This window comes from Vidua macroura, chromosome 3, assembly GCF_024509145.1.
Source record: "Vidua macroura isolate BioBank_ID:100142 chromosome 3, ASM2450914v1, whole genome shotgun sequence".
NCBI lineage: Eukaryota > Metazoa > Chordata > Aves > Passeriformes > Viduidae > Vidua > Vidua macroura.
In genome coordinates this window covers 48,559,251-48,577,292 of record NC_071573.1, presented here as the reverse complement: position 1 = coordinate 48,577,292, position 18,042 = coordinate 48,559,251, and the positions used below count along the sequence as shown (strand labels likewise).

General features: G+C 39.6%; 1 protein-coding gene across 5 annotated transcripts in view; it reads left to right on the top strand.

The window, feature by feature from the left end:
- The window catches only part of SASH1 (SAM and SH3 domain containing 1), a 190,208-nt gene extending 173,021 nt beyond the window's left edge, over window positions 1-17,187 (top strand). For all 5 annotated transcript variants that reach the window (XM_053973148.1, XM_053973147.1, XM_053973149.1 and 2 more), the window contains 6 exons: window positions 1,029-1,238; window positions 1,921-2,071; window positions 4,582-4,695; window positions 10,276-11,408; window positions 11,949-12,080; window positions 12,915-17,187. In XM_053973148.1, coding sequence (XP_053829123.1) covers window positions 1,029-1,238; window positions 1,921-2,071; window positions 4,582-4,695; window positions 10,276-11,408; window positions 11,949-12,080; window positions 12,915-13,175 — 2,001 coding nt within the window. In that variant the 3' untranslated portion in view covers window positions 13,176-17,187. The remainder of the gene's footprint in view (window positions 1-1,028; window positions 1,239-1,920; window positions 2,072-4,581; window positions 4,696-10,275; window positions 11,409-11,948; window positions 12,081-12,914) is intronic.
- The last annotated feature ends 855 nt before the right edge of the window (window positions 17,188-18,042 follow it).

The following is an 18,042-nucleotide window of genomic DNA, read 5'->3' as shown; positions in this document are numbered from 1 at the left end:
TTTTACAATAACTATAGAATTCTTAATCTTTTAATGAATTTATATGTTTTTGAAGCCCTTTAACCTGTCTTCAACATTTAAGATTTCCTTATATAGCAATTATAGAATGATAGCAAAATGTTATAGAACCTAAGTAACTACTAGTGTTTCTCTGCATCCATGGAAAGACACTTCTGTCTTTAGTTTCTGGAAAACTAAAGATGTGCCATGAACTCATTTCCATTTTGCAAGGGTTTTGCTTGAAAGATTGGAAAAGTATTTTGTCTGCCACAATGAAATAATTCTCAATGGAAAAATTTTCAGAATTCTTGGAAGAAATGTGCCTGCACCTGCACACAGTGTCTCTTAAAGGCATTTCAGTTAATATAACTTGGTTTGAGTTAATATTGAAATACTTTGATAACTGAGTGGTTATCCCCCTTTAATTTTTCTGGATATCAGCTCTGATTGTTTTTAGTTATGCTATATTCAACTCAGACTATCTGACTCCTTACATTCATTACTTAAAATTGCAAGGGCAGCTAATTCCTATTAAAGCAGATGTATGTAAGGTAATCTCTTGAGGCATGCAAAAGCAGTTGTGTGTGCATTTCTTTGTTATGGTCAGGAGCACATTAGGAAAAGCAACTTTATTGGTTCCCTCTGCATTGGCTTCCTTGGGTCGGGAGATCTGATTTGACATTCTGCTCATATACACTGAGCCTGTTCTTGTTTACACAAATTTCAGGTAGTTGCAAGCAAAAAGACTTCTGTACCAAACAGCACTGATGCTCCTACAGAGATGTCAATAGGTTTGTGAATCTGGACAGCTGGGGTCCATTGTTGACTTGCTCTGAAGACATGTCATCTAATTCCTTTTTCTTCCATTTGTAAAACAAGTATAATCAGACATCTTTGCAAAAGCTGTGGTTAACCTTTTGAAAACTGAAGTGTGTTGTCCATCCCATGTACAAGGAAATCCAAGTGGGTGTGTTTGCTTAAATATCCAGGAGAAAACTAAATGGCTTTCTTGCTTCTTTGGTCTGCAGAAAGGTGACATCATTGATATAATCAGCAAACCCCCCATGGGCACTTGGATGGGTCTGCTGAACAACAAAGTTGGCACCTTCAAATTTATCTATGTGGATGTGTTAAATGAAGAGGAAGAGAAGCCAAAGCGGCCCACCAGGAGACGTCGAAAAAGTAGACCACCCCAGCCCAAGTCAGTTGAGGATCTCTTGGATCGCATCAATTTGAAGGTCCAAATTCTCTCTCTGCTTACCCTTTCACTTTTTCTTGCAGGAAGGGGACCTTTGAAGTTGTTAGTTTTGGAAGCTGCACACCAGATTCATAATCCTAAGGACTGTCACACTGCTTAGCAGAATCAGGTCTTAGCTGCAGAGTGAAAATAGCTGAAGTGCAGAACTGCCTGTCAGGCTTGATGAAGTGCCACAGGCTGTGAATCGTGACAATGAGACTCAGACACCATAAATCGTTGCACAGTATGACCACAGGCTAGCACACTCCAGAGGCAAGCAAAAAGTGTAACAGCAGTTACCCTGTCTTTAAAAGTGGACTTTTTATTTCCATGTTTCTATTCAGAAGTGCTTGGGATAAATTGGTGGGGCTGTCATTCACCCTTCATACAGAGCCATGCGACGTTGTGCCTTGAGGTAACAGGATACCCAGGCCATCTAATACACTGCATTCCAAACACAACAATACGTGCAGCGTTCTAGTTCTGGCACAGCTACCTCCCTTGAACTCAGAGCAGTGTTTATGCAAACTATAATGCTATCATTTTGCTATTGTGCATTGGTTTGCACTTACTTAACTTACTGATTTTCTTGCTAGTTCCAAAAATCTATTTTAGTATCTTTATTAACAAAATAAGTTGAAGAAATATGTTGTCTTACCACTCATTGTTTTCCCTTTGTGCAGGAGCACATGCCCACTTTTCTGTTCAATGGTTATGAAGATCTGGATACCTTTAAGCTTTTAGAAGAAGAAGATTTGGATGAACTGAATATCCGAGATCCTGAGCACAGAGCTGTTCTCCTCACAGCAGTGGAACTTCTTCAGGAATATGATAGTACGTGGGATGTTTGAGATTTTCTGTTTTACTAAAGCTCTGCCAAGAACCTTGTGAACCCCTTAAACCAGAAAACTTGTTCCAGGATTTTGATTTTTTTTTTTCCTAATATAGTTATTTCCAGGATAATCCTGTGTAACGTTAGATTTTTGAGGGGTGACATAAGACTTCTTTTGTTCTGCTGGAATTACTCTGTTCATGTAAGTCTTACCACCCAACTTACTTAATTAATATCAAGTGTACAACACATAGCACTTTTGAATACTGATGTTCAAGAAGAAATCCTGAGATAACCTACTCAAAGTAGGAGGCTGACACATAGAGAATAGGAAAGAAGAAATTTCCAGATTAGAGGGAAGAGATTATCAAGAGTTTAAAAAATCAAAGCCCAGAGGGTTGTGGAGAAAGTGTAATGTGAATTAATTTCATCTGCATATGCTTTTGGTTCTTGGACTGTTAATTGCAGGATTGTAAAGGTAGCTTCAGGTTGTGTATATGACAACACAGATATTTTCAAAGGGAGCAAATATATCAGTCAAGTGCAAAGAGTGAAAAACAGCGAGCAACCTATCTACATACAACAGTGCAGTTTTGCTCACTGAACCACGTGGTCTTGGGCAGGTGGTTGCAAAGACATGGAAAAGTGGAATAAGCCATGGCAGGCAAATGCAAGGGTCTCTTTGCTGCACAGGAGTAAGCAGAACCTAGCTGTAGCAACCTAAGACAGTACTGAATTCACCCTTCATCTCCAAGTGTCAGTAGAGGGTTGGTATCCACCAAGCAGAGTCAGTGGAACGGATTGTGTGAGGGTATTCTCAGCTGCTTCTGTGCAAATTCCTATGTTTTAGCTTAAACTTCCATAGCAGCAATTTAAACAGCTGTTAATAAGTGGGAAATGTTTAATTCAATTACAGCAGTATGTGTGGTGAATATCTTTAGACAGTGCTGTGTGGCCTGTGTAGTTTTCTTGTTCATTTCCCAAACAGGCATCCACTTTTTCCTTGCTCTTCTTTAGCTACTAATAAAGTTGCAGTTACAGAATTAGTTTCTTTGCACTTATATCAGAGTAGCTTTTTGTCACCTAAGATGAGCTTCTCTTCATTATTTGCAGACCTATTTCGAATGCTAAACTTCCCTGAAGTAATATTTTTTTCAGGACTCTTCAATTTTGGTTTGCAAACTTGAAGATTTGGTGTTTGGAAAGTACAAATTCCAGCTCCAAGTCAGGATGATGAGGAGAAGGAGAAATGGGGACCAGACAGAGGGAATCTGGGATGGGCAACAGCACATAGTTCCACATGATAATTACCTGTCATGGGCTGAGAGTAGGAATTGGAGTAGCCATTTCTGACTGGGGAAATGGCTATTGCAAGGGGAAAAATATCACAGCATAAACTGTATTCTTGTATCATGTCACTGATTTTCTGTATCTTCAGCTCCAGATTTAGCTGCTTTACAAAATATGATTCCTGACAAAAATTCTGGGTAAATTCCTGGAATCCAGTGTATGCAAGCTGGATGGACCACACTTGAGTGTTGGCTTTTTACATAGACCAAGGAAGGAGGGAATTGGCGCCATTAGTCTTCTTTATGTCCCTTCGTCCTTTGTTAGGGGACAGCATCTAATGTGCCAGACTAAGTCCCAATCCTTTCTCCAGGTCTTCTGGAAGGTAATTCAAAGTTAGGATTTTTTTTTTTTCACTAGGTTCATTTCAGCTCTTTTCTTCTGGTTTGGGTGTTGGAGGATTTTTTTTTAAGTCTTAGAAAGAACTTTGACACAATCAATTTAAATAAATTTCTGTGATGGTAAGTTGCAGAACTTGGCCCCAAAGCAGCTGAGGAGCACAGGAATTCCATTCTGCTTTCATTGTGTACCATGCTGCTCCCTCACACTCTTGCTGAGGCTATTGTTAACCATTTACCAAAGAGGATGAATGTTTCCAACATTTGTGATGACTTTTCCTATTGCTAACTCTTTTCTGATACAAGTAATACAATAGGAAAGATCATAGAATCATTTAGGTTGGTAAAGATCCTTAGATACAGCAAGTCCAACTGAGTCCATCACAAAACCTGTCCCTAAGGGCCACATCTACATGTCTTTGAAATACCTCCAGTGATGGTGATTGAATCACTGCCCTGAGCAACTTGTTCCAGTACCTGACCCCCTTTTCAGTGAAGAAAATTTTCTTAATTCACAAACTAAGCCTCCCCTGGCACAACTTGAGGCCATTTCCTTTAGTCTCATTGTTTGTTCCTTGGCAGAATAGGCCAACCCCCACCTGGCTACAACAGTGCAGTTCTAGAGGGCATTTAGGTCTTCCCTGAGCCTCCTTTTCTCCAGGCTCAACACCCTCAGCTCCCTCAACCACTCCTCATAAGGCTTGTGCGACAGACCCTTCATCAGCTGTGTTGCCCTTCTCTGGACACACAAGAAAATGGTGTTTGAAATGGAAGTTCAGCTGCATTTTCTGTTTGCCTGTTTTTCACTGTATTCTCACATCCTCTAGGTAACAGCGACCAGTCAGGATCTCAGGAGAAACTTCTCATTGAAGGCCAAGGCCTAAGCGGATGCTCTCCTCGGGATTCTGGCTGCTACGAAAGCAGTGAAAACCTGGAGAATGGTAATGGTGACAGCAATGAGCCTTATAGTTCCTGGAGTATTTTTTTTTTCAGTAGATATCTTCGTATACTTTTGCTCCTGTTCCTAGCTAACAAAAACTACTTCTTACTTGACTTTGTCCTTTGCTCTGACTACCTCTTTCCCTCTTGGCTTGAGCCATTGGTTTTCACTGCTACTGTTGCTAATTTATTTATTTGCATTAGTGGAAACAAATGCCCTTTCACAAAGAGTCTTTGTTTTGTGTCCCTAAAGCAACAGTCTTTCTCACTGCCATTCCCCTGCCTTCTCTGCTCCCAGTCATATTCTCATGCCACAGTGGCTCAAGAGGCTTGCACAGGTTACACACTGATGGCCCAAGTCTAAGAGGCCACCAGTGGAGAAGTCTCTGAACTTTACTGAGATTAGGAGGATTTCTTTTGAACCCATACGAAAGCTGTTAAGAAAAAATGTTCTTTATTTTAGGCCATATTTTTGCTTTGGGTTGCATGTTACATTGTCATCTGATCGGAATCCAGCTGAAGAGATGTAGGACTTTTTAATGTATGAACAATAGAAAGTTAAATTATTGAGAAGTTGGCAAGGAAATAAACCATGAAAAAAATGCTGATGATATCAGTTCCCATTGCCTTATCCTGCATCAGTGAAAGGTGAGGCACTGAAAAATTACCAAGACAGGTGATGTTAATAGAGATTGCTGTCTCTGATCTGAAGAAACAGGTTATTGTGCTGATTGAGCATGTTTTACTTCAGGGATGGTCTAAACTTGTCATTAGGGATGAAATATTAAAAGAGTTGCAATGGGTTTGAGTTGGGCATTTTCACTCTAAGCATTTGAGCTGTCTTGGCCTCAGACTGCCTGGATTCATTGCTAAGATTCACCATAAATAGGATACCAAGAACAGTATAAACAGATTTTGTACACCCCTTATAGTGGGCATTTGTCCAATAGAAAATAAGAGCTAAGAATCCTACTCTTAGTATGTGCATGTTAGTCTGCCACTAAAAAATAACCATTCATTGAAGAAAATGGCAATTTGCTTTGAAGCTGAATGCCTGAAATTGACAGTATACTAAATTCTTGAAAGTGGGGAGGCTTTTTTCTTGAATAGGAATCCACATTCACTAGGCATGCTGGAACAGAATCATAGCTAAATATATGGTATATGTGACAATTTTCTTTTTATCTCTAAGTACAATCATAGTGATAGGTGTAACACTGAAATAAAAATGCTGCCTGTACATTTTCCTTATTTTAACAATATAATAAAACCTTTAGAAAGCAATTGGCATTGCCTGTCTGGTATTTATGTTTAAACTAATATTTCTGTCTTGAGTTTTTCAGAATGTGAAATGCTGATGATTTTTATATTGTTTTTTATGTATGACTTGCTGAATTTCTGCATTATTTTTGCTCACAAATGCATTTACTCCTTGTTTTGAAAACCACTATGAAAAGAACATTTGATTCATTCTGAGATTTTGTCAAGGCTATTTAATCTGAAAAGTACTCCCCCTTCTTTGCAAAGTTCATGGTCCATAGTTGTTTACATGCATATTTTTTTCAAAGCATAGTATGTTCTCATTTAGGATAGCCACTTGTCTGGTATAAGTATCATAATGTGCAGATCTGCACTTCATAAAGAGCAAGTGCATTCTGAGAAGAAACCAGTCTTCAGATTTTCTGGAGAATGGTTATGCATAATATTTTTATGACTAGTACAGTGTCCAGTTTGGGGCTGATATTGGATCCTTTGGCATCAGTTCAAGATTTCAGAGCTGCTCTTACATTCTGGCTAGAAAATGGTTTGCTGTGTACTATAGCAGAGTATCTTTGTTAAGTAGTTTTCTGGGTCCCACTGCAGAAATACTTGGATATTCTCTTACATATCTAGAGTGTACTTACAGCAGCATTGTTGTTCTATTTCAATTCACAGAGAGCAAGTAGCATGTAGTCTGTGACCTATCCAGTGTTAGACAGAAAAAACATCAGAACAGGAAGTAATCATCCATGATCAGGCAATTAGTCCGCATAGAACCAGGGCAGAGAGAGCAAGATGTCCCTTAGACTTGTGACAATGGTGCAGTTATTGGGCTTGTTTTACATGCAGGTGTCAACAGACTGAGGTGCATTTGGAAACCATATCAGAAATCTGGTTCTCACAGGACTGGCCAAAAGCAGATAGCTACAGATTGGTATAAGAACACAGCATGCATATCTGATGCTTCCCAGGACAGTCTTGGGGAATGACTCATCTAAGGACTTCAAAATACGGGAGCTGTTTCCAGGCATTCATCAATTTTCTTGAAACTTTTTATGAACACCCCTGGTCTTCTGTAGAACCTCCATACCTAACAGTATCTGTATATAGACCTCTGTCATATTCCCTCCCAAGTCATCTATTTGCTAGTCTGAGAAGGCCTGTTAATTATTCCCTATAGGTCATTCCCATCTCTGTTCATACCTGGCTTCTTTGAACCTTCACTTGTTATGTTGTGTAGCTTTTTCAAGGGGATGTGAAGAGATAAGAATTGCATGTGCAATGTGCAGTCTTGAATGAGCAGACAAACCAGGCCTTTATCAGGTTGAGATATGGGTGTTTGTTCTCTGATTTGTTCAGAAATTGATGCCCAGATTCCCATAGTACCAGGCAGTTCAATAACCTAAGCAGTTCAGCATTCAGTCCTGATTAGTCAGAAAAGGAAGCAAAAGAATAGGTGGCCACATTGTGTAATGTAATATGCATTTCTACTAGTTTGTAATCAATAGAAAAAGCAATGAGGCCAGTATTGTCTAAGGTGCCATCATCTTTGTTATGTCAACAGAACAGTTTGAAATGCACCCAAAATACAGCTACAGAAAGCAATACCAAAATGAAGTTAATAAAATCTGGGACTTGGACACTGCATTCTGTGTCTGGTTTTGCATAGTTAAATTTCTGAGGACTGTCTTCCATAAGCAAAAAAAAAAAAAAAAAATACTGTGAGAAATGCTGAAAATATTTTGCTGTAGCTATGGTACCTCCAGAAAGATTCCCCAAGATAGTCCCCTCTCTTCTGAGGCAGATGATGACAAGGAAAGGAAAGGTTCCTTCCCTGTATGGTAATAGCAAGTATCATAAGAGGTGGACAGTGCTTTGTTTAGCAAGAATTGCACTATAACATCCTACAGAAGAGTTGAAGTATTGCCTGTAGCTTGAACTGAACCTGGAAATAATATAAGCTTTGCATTCATTTTGTGCAAGAACCACTTTTGTAGTCTTATTTTTTTACCCACACATCTGTGTCATTCTGCACACATTTGAATCAGAGATACCTCTATGGTTTACAGCCCTATGAAAGGCATTCGTCTGCATAACTGTACCAGGGCTCAAAATACCAAATTATCAAAAATCACAAGAGTTATTATCAAAAATCCTAACATTAAAAATGTGTTTTAAACTTTACTAGCTATGCACTTTAACCCTTTCAGGTTGTTTTCCTATTTTTTTCTTAAGGTAGGGAATGTCGCATTTGTGGACATTATTTCTGTAACTCTCCACTCTGTGAAAACAACTTTAAAATATATTTAAAACTCTGGTTTCAGGAAATATTACCTTCCTGTTTTAGTGTCTCAGAAGCATAATGAAATTACACCTGACAGTCAGGATGAGGGAAGGAATAGATGAAAAAAGATAAATCATAGCTCCCCTCCCGATACTGCTCTTCACTTAAATCACATTAAAAGAAATGACATTCTCAGCTACTGTCCTTTGTACAAAGCAATAGCATTGAACCCCCAGCACTATCTTTTAAACCATTTTGAAGCTGAGAGGTTAAAGATTGCATGTTTTGTTATATATATTATAGGCCTATATATTTTGAACTTCCTCCCATTCTCACCTCACTTGTGTATGCATGCCTAACAGGGTTGGAATGAGCTAAAGATTTGATTTTACTTTCACAAAATTTCTCTTTCCTTTTTTTTTCCCTCATTTTCTGTTCCTCATTTCTTCTTTTTTTTTTTTTTTTCTATTCTCAGTCTACTGGCTTTACAAAGACATACCCCATTTCTAAAGAAATTAAATGCTGCTTACTCGATACCCTTATGATTTCAGTAAGAGCTTATATTGCACAACAGTAGGGTTTTCCACAACTTTTCTTCTAGTGCTGAGGTTTCTGAGTGGGATTTCCTAAAATGGGTGTAACCCCTGATCAATGTATCAGATTGAAAAGAAGGCATATGGATTTTGTAGCATGTGCTAGCAATTATGAACAATGGAAAGAAAACATTCCTTTCCGCTCATTAAATATTGCCATTAGTGTCTAAAGGCACTAAAAAATGAATGTAACATTTCTTACACATCTTTCTAATGTGATTGCAAGTTATTTTCAGAAGGCGACGGCCTAGCTCCAGGAAGAGTGCAGACAGAAAGGTTCTTTCTGCTACTTTTCTGAGTTACCTGAACTCAAGGTAGCACCAACGGAGACAACTTCAGTGTGGGATGTGTCTCTGTTAGCATTTTAGGGAAATGGTGATACTTAGCTGCAGTTGAAGTGTGAGCAGTACAGCTTCTGAGAAAGGAGTTACTGTGTGCTCACATTCATCCTTATGGGCTCACCTTGATTTAAACTGGTTTGGACGGGACTGTTTTCCTTATATCTCCGTGAGTGTAACCTCCATTTTCTTTGCTAGTTTTCTGGATACTTTGGTTTTCAAACTCCTTAAGCAGAGTAAGAGGCAAGAGAAAGCAAGGTATTTATTGTTTTAGGCTAAACAGGTTTTTTCATTCATATGCAAGGTGAACAATGTATATTATTCAAAAGCCAAGCACTGAATTTCTAGCAGGATAAAGCTCTGAAGACAAATAGTACAAGAAGCATCTATTGCTTAAAAGTACACACTATGACTTGAGACTAACACTAACATTAGTCACACTTGAATCTCCTTTTTGAAACACTTCTCCATCTTGTAAGGTCTTTTTCTGTAAAACTCTGCTGTCACTGCACGTAGCTTTCCAAAGGGGCTGATGCAAAACCAGTCTTCATGTGCTTTCTTCCTCTCTGTTTTGCCACTGCAGATGGTTTGCTGCTCATTTAAAAGAAGAAATAATACTATTGGCATATAATTAAAAATTTCATAAACAGGGTGTTTTAAAAAAATCCTATGTGAAGTAGTAAACTTCTTAAAAAGATGAACATTATTATTTATATACTAAGATTAGAGACAAAGAAAAAAATGTATGTCTCTTGAGGTGTTTCGGGGGGCTTGAATGAGTACTACACTGAGTATAGGGTATTAGTTCTAACTGTAGGGTACAGTACTTCTACACTGAACAAGGTTTAGATGAACTACACCTCAAATCTCTGCCAACTGGAGAATAGGAAGGATATTAAGTATTTTGGATGTATTTTACTTAACAGATAACAGTTACTAATAAAGCTGAAGTTCAAATCAAATCTTTATGCTTGAAAAGGCATTGAGTTCTTCTACACTTAGAATTAACAAAAAGGGAATAAATAATTTTGTTTCAGAAGCATTTGAAAGGGACCTGTTATTTATGCTGCAGATTTTATTTTTAATGGTGGATTTATTTGTTCCTAGGTAAAACTCGAAGGACCTGTCTTCTGCCCTCAAAATCGGCAATTGAGCATAGCTTTAGGGATTTCAGCAGAAATCAGTTATCAAATTATCCCACACTTCCACTGACCAATTCAATAGAAACTCTGCAGCCAGGGGAAAAAGAAAGCCGGCTGGGTTGTGGACATCATGCTCTGAAGAGCTCTGTCAAGCCTCCGGCCATCATGGCTCTGAAGAAGAACCGCAGAAGTTTACCGGTTGCTGTGTGTCGAAGCTACGAAACTCTGGATGGCCCCCAGGGTGTAGATACATGGCCAAGATCTCACTCACTGGATGATCTCCAGGGAGAGCCCAATACTAACTTACAAGGCACTAACAAGAAAGTAGGTTCCTTTCCTCAGGATTCACTGGATATAGCTAAAAAGGCAAATGGCTCTGCCTTACCGCCTCAGTCTCATGGAGGCAGCTGTAAGGTAGATGATGTCATAGCTAAGCAGGGCAAAGGAGCTGCTAATTCTCAAAAGGGAAGAGCTAAGGAATTGAACTGCTCTGTAATGGAGACTGCAGGTGGAAAGCCTGCTCCGTTCCCCCTGCAAAACTGTGAAGCTCAGCCTGCCTTGCATCATGCAACAAGGACACCTCTGGAAATACAGAGTAAAGGTTTTCATGACCTTGAACGGGCTGATTATGCTCCAGTCCTCAAGGGAGGTCTAGAAGCTGAGCAAAAAAGCACAAATGAGGCAAGAATGCAACCAAAAAATCCTTCTCAGCCACCACCTGTCCCTGCCAAAAAATGCCGAGAACGCCTTTCTAATGGATTATATCATCCTCCCACGACCACAAGTGGAAACCACTCAAGTTTAGAAGCACCATGTTTGCCAGTAAAAAAGACCAGTTCATCCATTTCCATTGATTGTCATGGAGTACCTGTCTGTAGGACATCTTCTGAACTGGAGCCCAGTAGCCCTCCTAGCCCGCTGCCACCCTGGCTGTCGGAGCTCCCAGAGACTGCTAGTGTTCAGCAGCATGTGGTAAAGCTTGGTCCTGCATCAGCAAGAAAAGTCTCTTGCAGCAGAGGAATGGATCTGGAAATGGTGATAGAAAACAAGCTGCAATCTGAAGACATTGATCTTACTGAAGAACCGTACTCAGACAAGGTAAGTGGTAATCACTGCAGTGGTTTTATTCCACTAGCATTCCAAGGGATAGTCTGTCATTCTTTGTGCGTAACTGGCCAAGATAAACCAACAATCACTGGGACATAGACATTCTACAGCTCTTGTTTGTCTTTGCTATCAGACTTTACGACTGAAGTAATTCTTGTGTTGTGGGGGACTCAGAAATCCCAGACTTAATTCTGAGCCTTCATCTTTTCAGACCACTGGTGCCTTGGTGGCACTGGGCATGGGAATGTGTCTTTCTCTGCTAATGTGGGGAATAGAGCTGAAAAAGGAAGTAATGATTAGATTTTATTTTTCCAAGAAACTCTGAATTGATAGCATTAATTAGTACATCTTTTTGTGGGTGGGAAAAGGAAGGAGTCTTTTAGGGATTGCTTTTTTAGTTTTCCTGGAACCTTGAGGAAAGCTCCTTCTTGCTCCCATCCTGCACTTCTCTTTCTGTTGCATTGGTTGGTCTGTATAGCTACACTTCTTTAATCTGTCTTCTCTCCTTTGTGTCTGGCTGGGAACATTCAGCATGGTCGCTGTGGCATTCCTGAGGCTTTGGTACAGAGGTACTCTGAAGACTTAGAGCAGCCTGAAAAGGATGTGGCTACAAACATGGACCAAATCCGGGTAAAGCAGCTGAGGAAGCAGCATCGCATGGCAGTGAGTATTTCCATAAAGCAGATTTTCTTCTCTATGAGAAGACTTTTAAAAGGACTGGCTAGTAGTAAAGGGAGATACTTGAGAAGTCCTGGTATAGCTAAAAAGGCAACTGGCATAAGAAATACTCCTTACACTCATCCAGCAGATACAACATAGGTAGAGGTACTGCAGGGGCAGGAGGTACCTCCCCCAGTCCCAAAGGAGAACAGTCAGTAGTTGAAAGGAGAGTGGATAGTCCTCTCTTGACCAAATAATGATCTTAAAAGTCTAAGCAGACTGCAAGCAGTAGTAACAGAGACTTGCTCACTAAGTGTGGCATGTTTTAAATGTTTCTCTATTAAAATTTTCTTTTTCATTTCTTAAACTATACTAGTGTCCACTTCTCCTTAGCAAAAGCAGAAGGGAGAAACCATCAAAAACTTTAATGGCTTCTTCTGAGAGAGCTTGGTCTGTCTGAGGAGGTAATAGGCAAAATTGGTATTCTCTTGCCTTACTGAGAAATTAAATGGATCACTCTGAAAAGTCTTATTACTGGATATTCTTTACTGATCTCAAACTAATTCAGAATGGTACATGAAAGTTGGCCAAGCAGCTGAATACTGCCCACTGTGTCTATACTGCCAAAATTGTTGTCAATGCTTCTGGCCAAGGGATCTGAGCCTTTCAGCCCACACCACTCTCATACTGATAAATGTGACATGAGAGAAGTTAGAACATCTGCTATGAAATTCTACCAGTTGGAGGAGAAAACAAACAAAAAAAAAAAAGACTTGTAAAACAAGCAGATGTGTTTAACATTAAGGGTTCTCTGTTCTTTCTTTTTTAACTCCCCAGATTCCAAGTGGAGGACTCACAGAAATTTGCCGTAAACCTGTATCCCCAGGACTCATCACCTCTGTATCTGACTGGCTGATTTCCATTGGTCTGCCTATGTATTCCAGCCTGCTCACAGAAGCAGGATTCAACACACTGAGCAAAGTGCCTTCTCTGTCACAAACTTTCCTTCAAAAAGCTGGCATCACAGAGGAAAGGCACATAAGCAAGCTCCTGGCAGCAGCAAGACTCTTCAAACCTCTTGATCCAGAGGCAATTTAAAATGCTCCATAGTGTGACATTGCCTGGTCGAGAATCCACTGCTTCTTCCTGCACCAGTATCACTCTAATTACTTCATGTAGCTAAAGGGATCAAGGAAGTGGCTCCCCAGGACAGGCAGATATCTTCTTCAAAGGATATGAAAGTCTTTGGCCACTGAAGAAGAGAGGCAACCACCAGGTAACAGAGATGTGGTACTCCCCTCCCCCCTCACTCACATCTAAAGTATTCCTATTTCATAAACTGCACAGGCTTGGCCTGAGAATCAATCAGCTTCACAGAATTAAGGGACCCTTGCACATTTTCCACGAGTTTATGATAGTGATACTAGTAACAGGTCTTTTGTACATCTAGGTTCCAGATACCTGAAATCAGTCCTAAAGACCAGGTACAAATCAAGGTGCAAATTCCTTAGAAGCTGTTTGGCAAATGTCTTTTGTTTATTTCAGCAGTCTAGAGCTAAACACAGAGCCCTCCCCAGTCATCTTTGCTGTTGCTTGGTGTAGGTGCCAGTTGCCACAAAGCCTTTAGCTAGGCTGAAGCTGATGGACTGAAATTAGTTTTCAGTGTGGTCCATCTCTGTCACTTCAATGCAACTAACCCACAGAGAGTCAGAAAGCTTCTTTTTATTTGTACAGAGCTGAGGTAATTTTTATAACTGCTTTCTAGCAATCAGCTTTTTATTTGCCTTAAAATAAGCTTTTAAGCAGTTACCTAGTGTTCACTTTACCTGTTTTCACATTTCCCAAGCCTTGTTTCAACCTGTCACACTTTAGTTGTATTTAGGGTGATTTCCAGCTGAAGTAGCTTCTATAAAATGCCTCATCATAACATCTCCTGTGTTGCAGAGGTGCTTTTACAAATGCAGGGTTATGCTAGGTTTCGGTTGTCAGGTTAACTCCTTGTTCACTACAGTTTGCATTTACTGTTGTTACTAAACTTTCCAAGATATACTGCCTTGTATATATGTAACTGCTTTTAATTTTAATCATATTCTGTGTACTGTGTTATATTGTCAATCATTATGCTGCAGCTTTGACTTGGTATCCTGACCATATTGATTCCAAACAGTGGGTTTCTGCAAATGAAAATTAACTTGCATTGAAAAAGCAAATTGTGTCCCATAAAAAATATTAGACCCAGTAATTCCATTGCCAAGAAAATTCCCAGATAGTCTTATGAATAACACTGTGATTTTTAGAACAGTTGATATCCCTCACCACTGCATTAATATTACCTCTCACTGGAAAAGACCATTGTTCTGGCAAATGTGATGAACCATTTTTCATGATGCAATGATATTTTTTTGCCTAACTCCATGTGAAACGTTCCAGTTGCATATGTGACTAATGACAGATTTTATTTTTCTATATTGGGTACATGTTTTATATACCAAATACAAATTATCATGAATAGCACATAACCAGCTTTTTCTTTGGAGTCTAAATGTGGTGTGTCCTTCAGCTTCTTGTAGGGCAAATGCTGTGTGGAAGACAGAGCAAGCTTAGTCTGGCTGGTAAAGGGAGATAGAATAGAAATCTGGGCACAGGCCGGGTGTTTCCAATATCAGTTCTGACATCAATTTACTGTATAAAACCAGACAAGGCACTGTTTGGTGCCCGAATTATCCCCATCTCATAATGAGCTAATGACTTCTGATAAAATGCTGTCAGGTTGATGAATGAAAGATTGTGGTTACTCCATGATTCCTTACTATATCTGGCCCTTTCATGGTCATGTTTTAAGTGGATGAATATGCATTTTACTACAGATGATAACTAATTTGCCTTCTGGTAGAATTGATAGCTGTTAGGTTTACCTCCCACATTTCATATTTCACCAGTGTCTCCCGCACACCATCATATGAAGGCAGCTAAGTCACTGATGCAACTTGAAAATGTTCTCAAGCAAAGCTCTTTAATATTCTTTTTGCTATCTGATAAGCAGCATGTTCTGATATGACAGAATGAAGAGAGATACAGCAGACATGTTGTGTACAGTTGGTGAAAATCTGTGCAGCCTCACCTCAAGTCCTGTGTGCAGTTTTGGGCACCAGAATATAAAAATTACATTAAGCTATTGGGGAGCATCCAAAGGAGGGCCAGGAGGATGGTGTTGGGTCTGGAGGGGAAGCTTTGTAAGGAGCAGCTGAGTCTGTTCAGCCTGGAGGAAACTGAGGGGAGACCTCATTGCACATCCTCACAAGAGGAAGCATGGGGGTACTGATCTCTTCACTCTGGTGACCAGGGACAGGATCCAAGGGAACAGCCGAAAGCTGAGTCAGGGGAAGTTTAGGTTGGATATCAGGAAAAGGTTCCATCACCCAGAGGGTGGTTGGGCATTGAAACAGGTTCCCCAGGGAAGTAGTCACTGCTCCAAGCCTGTCTGAGTTCAAGAGATGTTTGGACAACACTCTCAGGTACACAGTGTGACTCTTGGGGATGGTGCTGTGCAGGACCGGGAGTTGAACTCGATGGGTCCCTTTTTGTAGCTCAGCATATTCTATGATTCAAAAAAAAAAAAAAAAAAAAAAAAAAAAAAAAAAAAAAGAAAAAAAATTTAATTAAGTGTTTTTTTAATAATTATTATTTTTCTCTTGTTCCTCTCTGAGGCTTACATGGTGACTATCAGTAAGCAGGAGATGGAAAGAGTATTGAGACTTCCTGGGATTACTAACAGGGACCAGAACAGAGTAGAAGTAAGTGGACAACAGTTATATTGGAGCGAGGGAAAAATCCAAGCTGACTATAGCAATAAAAAAGGAAACAAATTTCCTTGTGTTGCAGAGAAGATAAGTCATATGATAAAGCTCTCCCATATTAATCACTCCCCCCTCTCTTAATAACAGAAGGAGAATTATGGGAAAAAGCTGAACCTGTTTGCCAAACTCTCTTTGTAAAGCCATTCTTTTTAAATGATTATATGACCCGGGAATACCAAATCACACCCATCAGGACTGGAGTGAGCAGTTTGAGATTTTTATGAGTTTTAATATTTGTTTTGTTTTCTTTTATAAACTGTGCTTTGTAATCTTACTTGAATTACAATTTTACTTTATATTCTAATCAAAAAAAAGCCTTAAGCTTCTCAGTGTTTGAGCTTCCCTGCTGTGGTTTCAGTGACCTGTGGCATTCCCCAGGCAGGTGAGGTGGCGCATTGCAAGAGCCATAACCTCTTGCATCTTCTTGCAACCTTCAGTGCTCCAAGCAAAAGTTTACTCATTAACTCTTGGAAAACACAGAAGAAACCTGCTGCAGGAATCCTCATCTGCTCTGCTCAGGCTCACCTTGTTAAGTATCTATCCACTGTATCTTAGTAACTCAAACAGCTATTTAACAATAGAAGCAGCAAGCCCGAAATATTACCAAATATTACCATCATAATAATAGGCTTTGATCAATAACCTGCTATTGCTACCCAGGTGGCAATTCCCTGTGCTCTTCTATGAGCCTGGCTGTGGATGCAGACTGGGAGCATGATCAGAAGCATTAAACATTGCATTATTCAAACAGGCCATCATGTCTAAGAGCAGCAATAGTGGTCAATTCACCAAGTCACAGCTGTGCAGTTGTACTGTATTATTTTTAGAATAAATAATACTTTCAGTCCAAGATACTTCTAGCATTAATTGACACCCTTTGGGGAATCAAAACTGTCAAGCAAGTTATGTAACAACTAACAAAGTTGCACTTTCTGTATATGAAATCAATATTTAAATAACTTATTTTTCTCCATTTGCTGTTCTTAAAGGATGTAAGTAGCTGTAATATACCAGTACTCAATATGTCCTGCAGTTTGCTTCAACCCAAGAAAGCTGTGTATTGTAAAGAAAAAAAAAAAAAAACAAAACAAAAAAAAACAACAAAATATGAATGTGTAAAGATTATTGTGCTGTTTCATTTAGCAAAAAAAATGGTTGACAAAAGGGTTTTCCTGTGTATCAAAACTTGTCTATAATTATGTCATATTGTTCATAGATAAAAAGAAAATAAATTCCAATGGTCTCTCTCTTTTTTCCCTTTTTTTTTTTTTTTTGGTTGTTGTTTTTAATTTTGCTCTCTTTAGTGCTTGGGTAGCTGTGTCCATTGATGTGGTTTTTTTTCTTATCCCTTTGGCCCTCGCCCTGTAGCTTACCAAGCCTCTAGTTCCTCTCCTTGTAAGCACATCTACAGCAGGAGGAAAAGGTTTAAAAAAATTTAAAATATTAAAAGCTCTGATAATTCAGGACTAGACGCAGCTGTTAAATTATATGATGTGAGTCAGTACTGTCCAAACTTTGTTTGTTATATCCTGTGAATGTCCAGCTGCTGGTCTCAGTGAGGTATGTGTGAGAGGCCTCCCAGGTCTCCCGTTGGGAGCTTTACCAAGGGGAGTAAAGCAGTTATTGCTTTATTATTCCACCTCAAAGCAGTAACTGCTTTGTGGTGGAATAATTAATAACTGGTGAACCCAGAGGAAGGGCCCATGAGTGCAAATGCAGCTCTGCTTTGTTTGTCTGGTGAGGTGCTATAACGCCTGAGCAATCAGGTAATGTCTCCAGTCTGGAATAAGATGCCAGTGCCCAGGGTTTGGGGCAGAGGACATGAGTCTTGGCATTTCCTTCCAGCTCACTTGAGTAACTTCTTGCCGACTATTTTGTATTTTTTGGTCTGGTTAAATTTGCTGTGTAATTAATGGGTGTGCTTAGCTGCCTAACAGCGTGCTGCCAGCTCCTCAAGGCAACAGCTTGAAGTTAATCCTTTGTGGATTTAGCCCCAAGGAACGAGGAGGGGGCTGTGTCTGCACGAGTTGTCGTTAACCGGAAGCTGAACTCTGGAAACGACACAAAGCGGAAAACAAAAGAATCTTTTTGGGCTGGATCCAGACAGC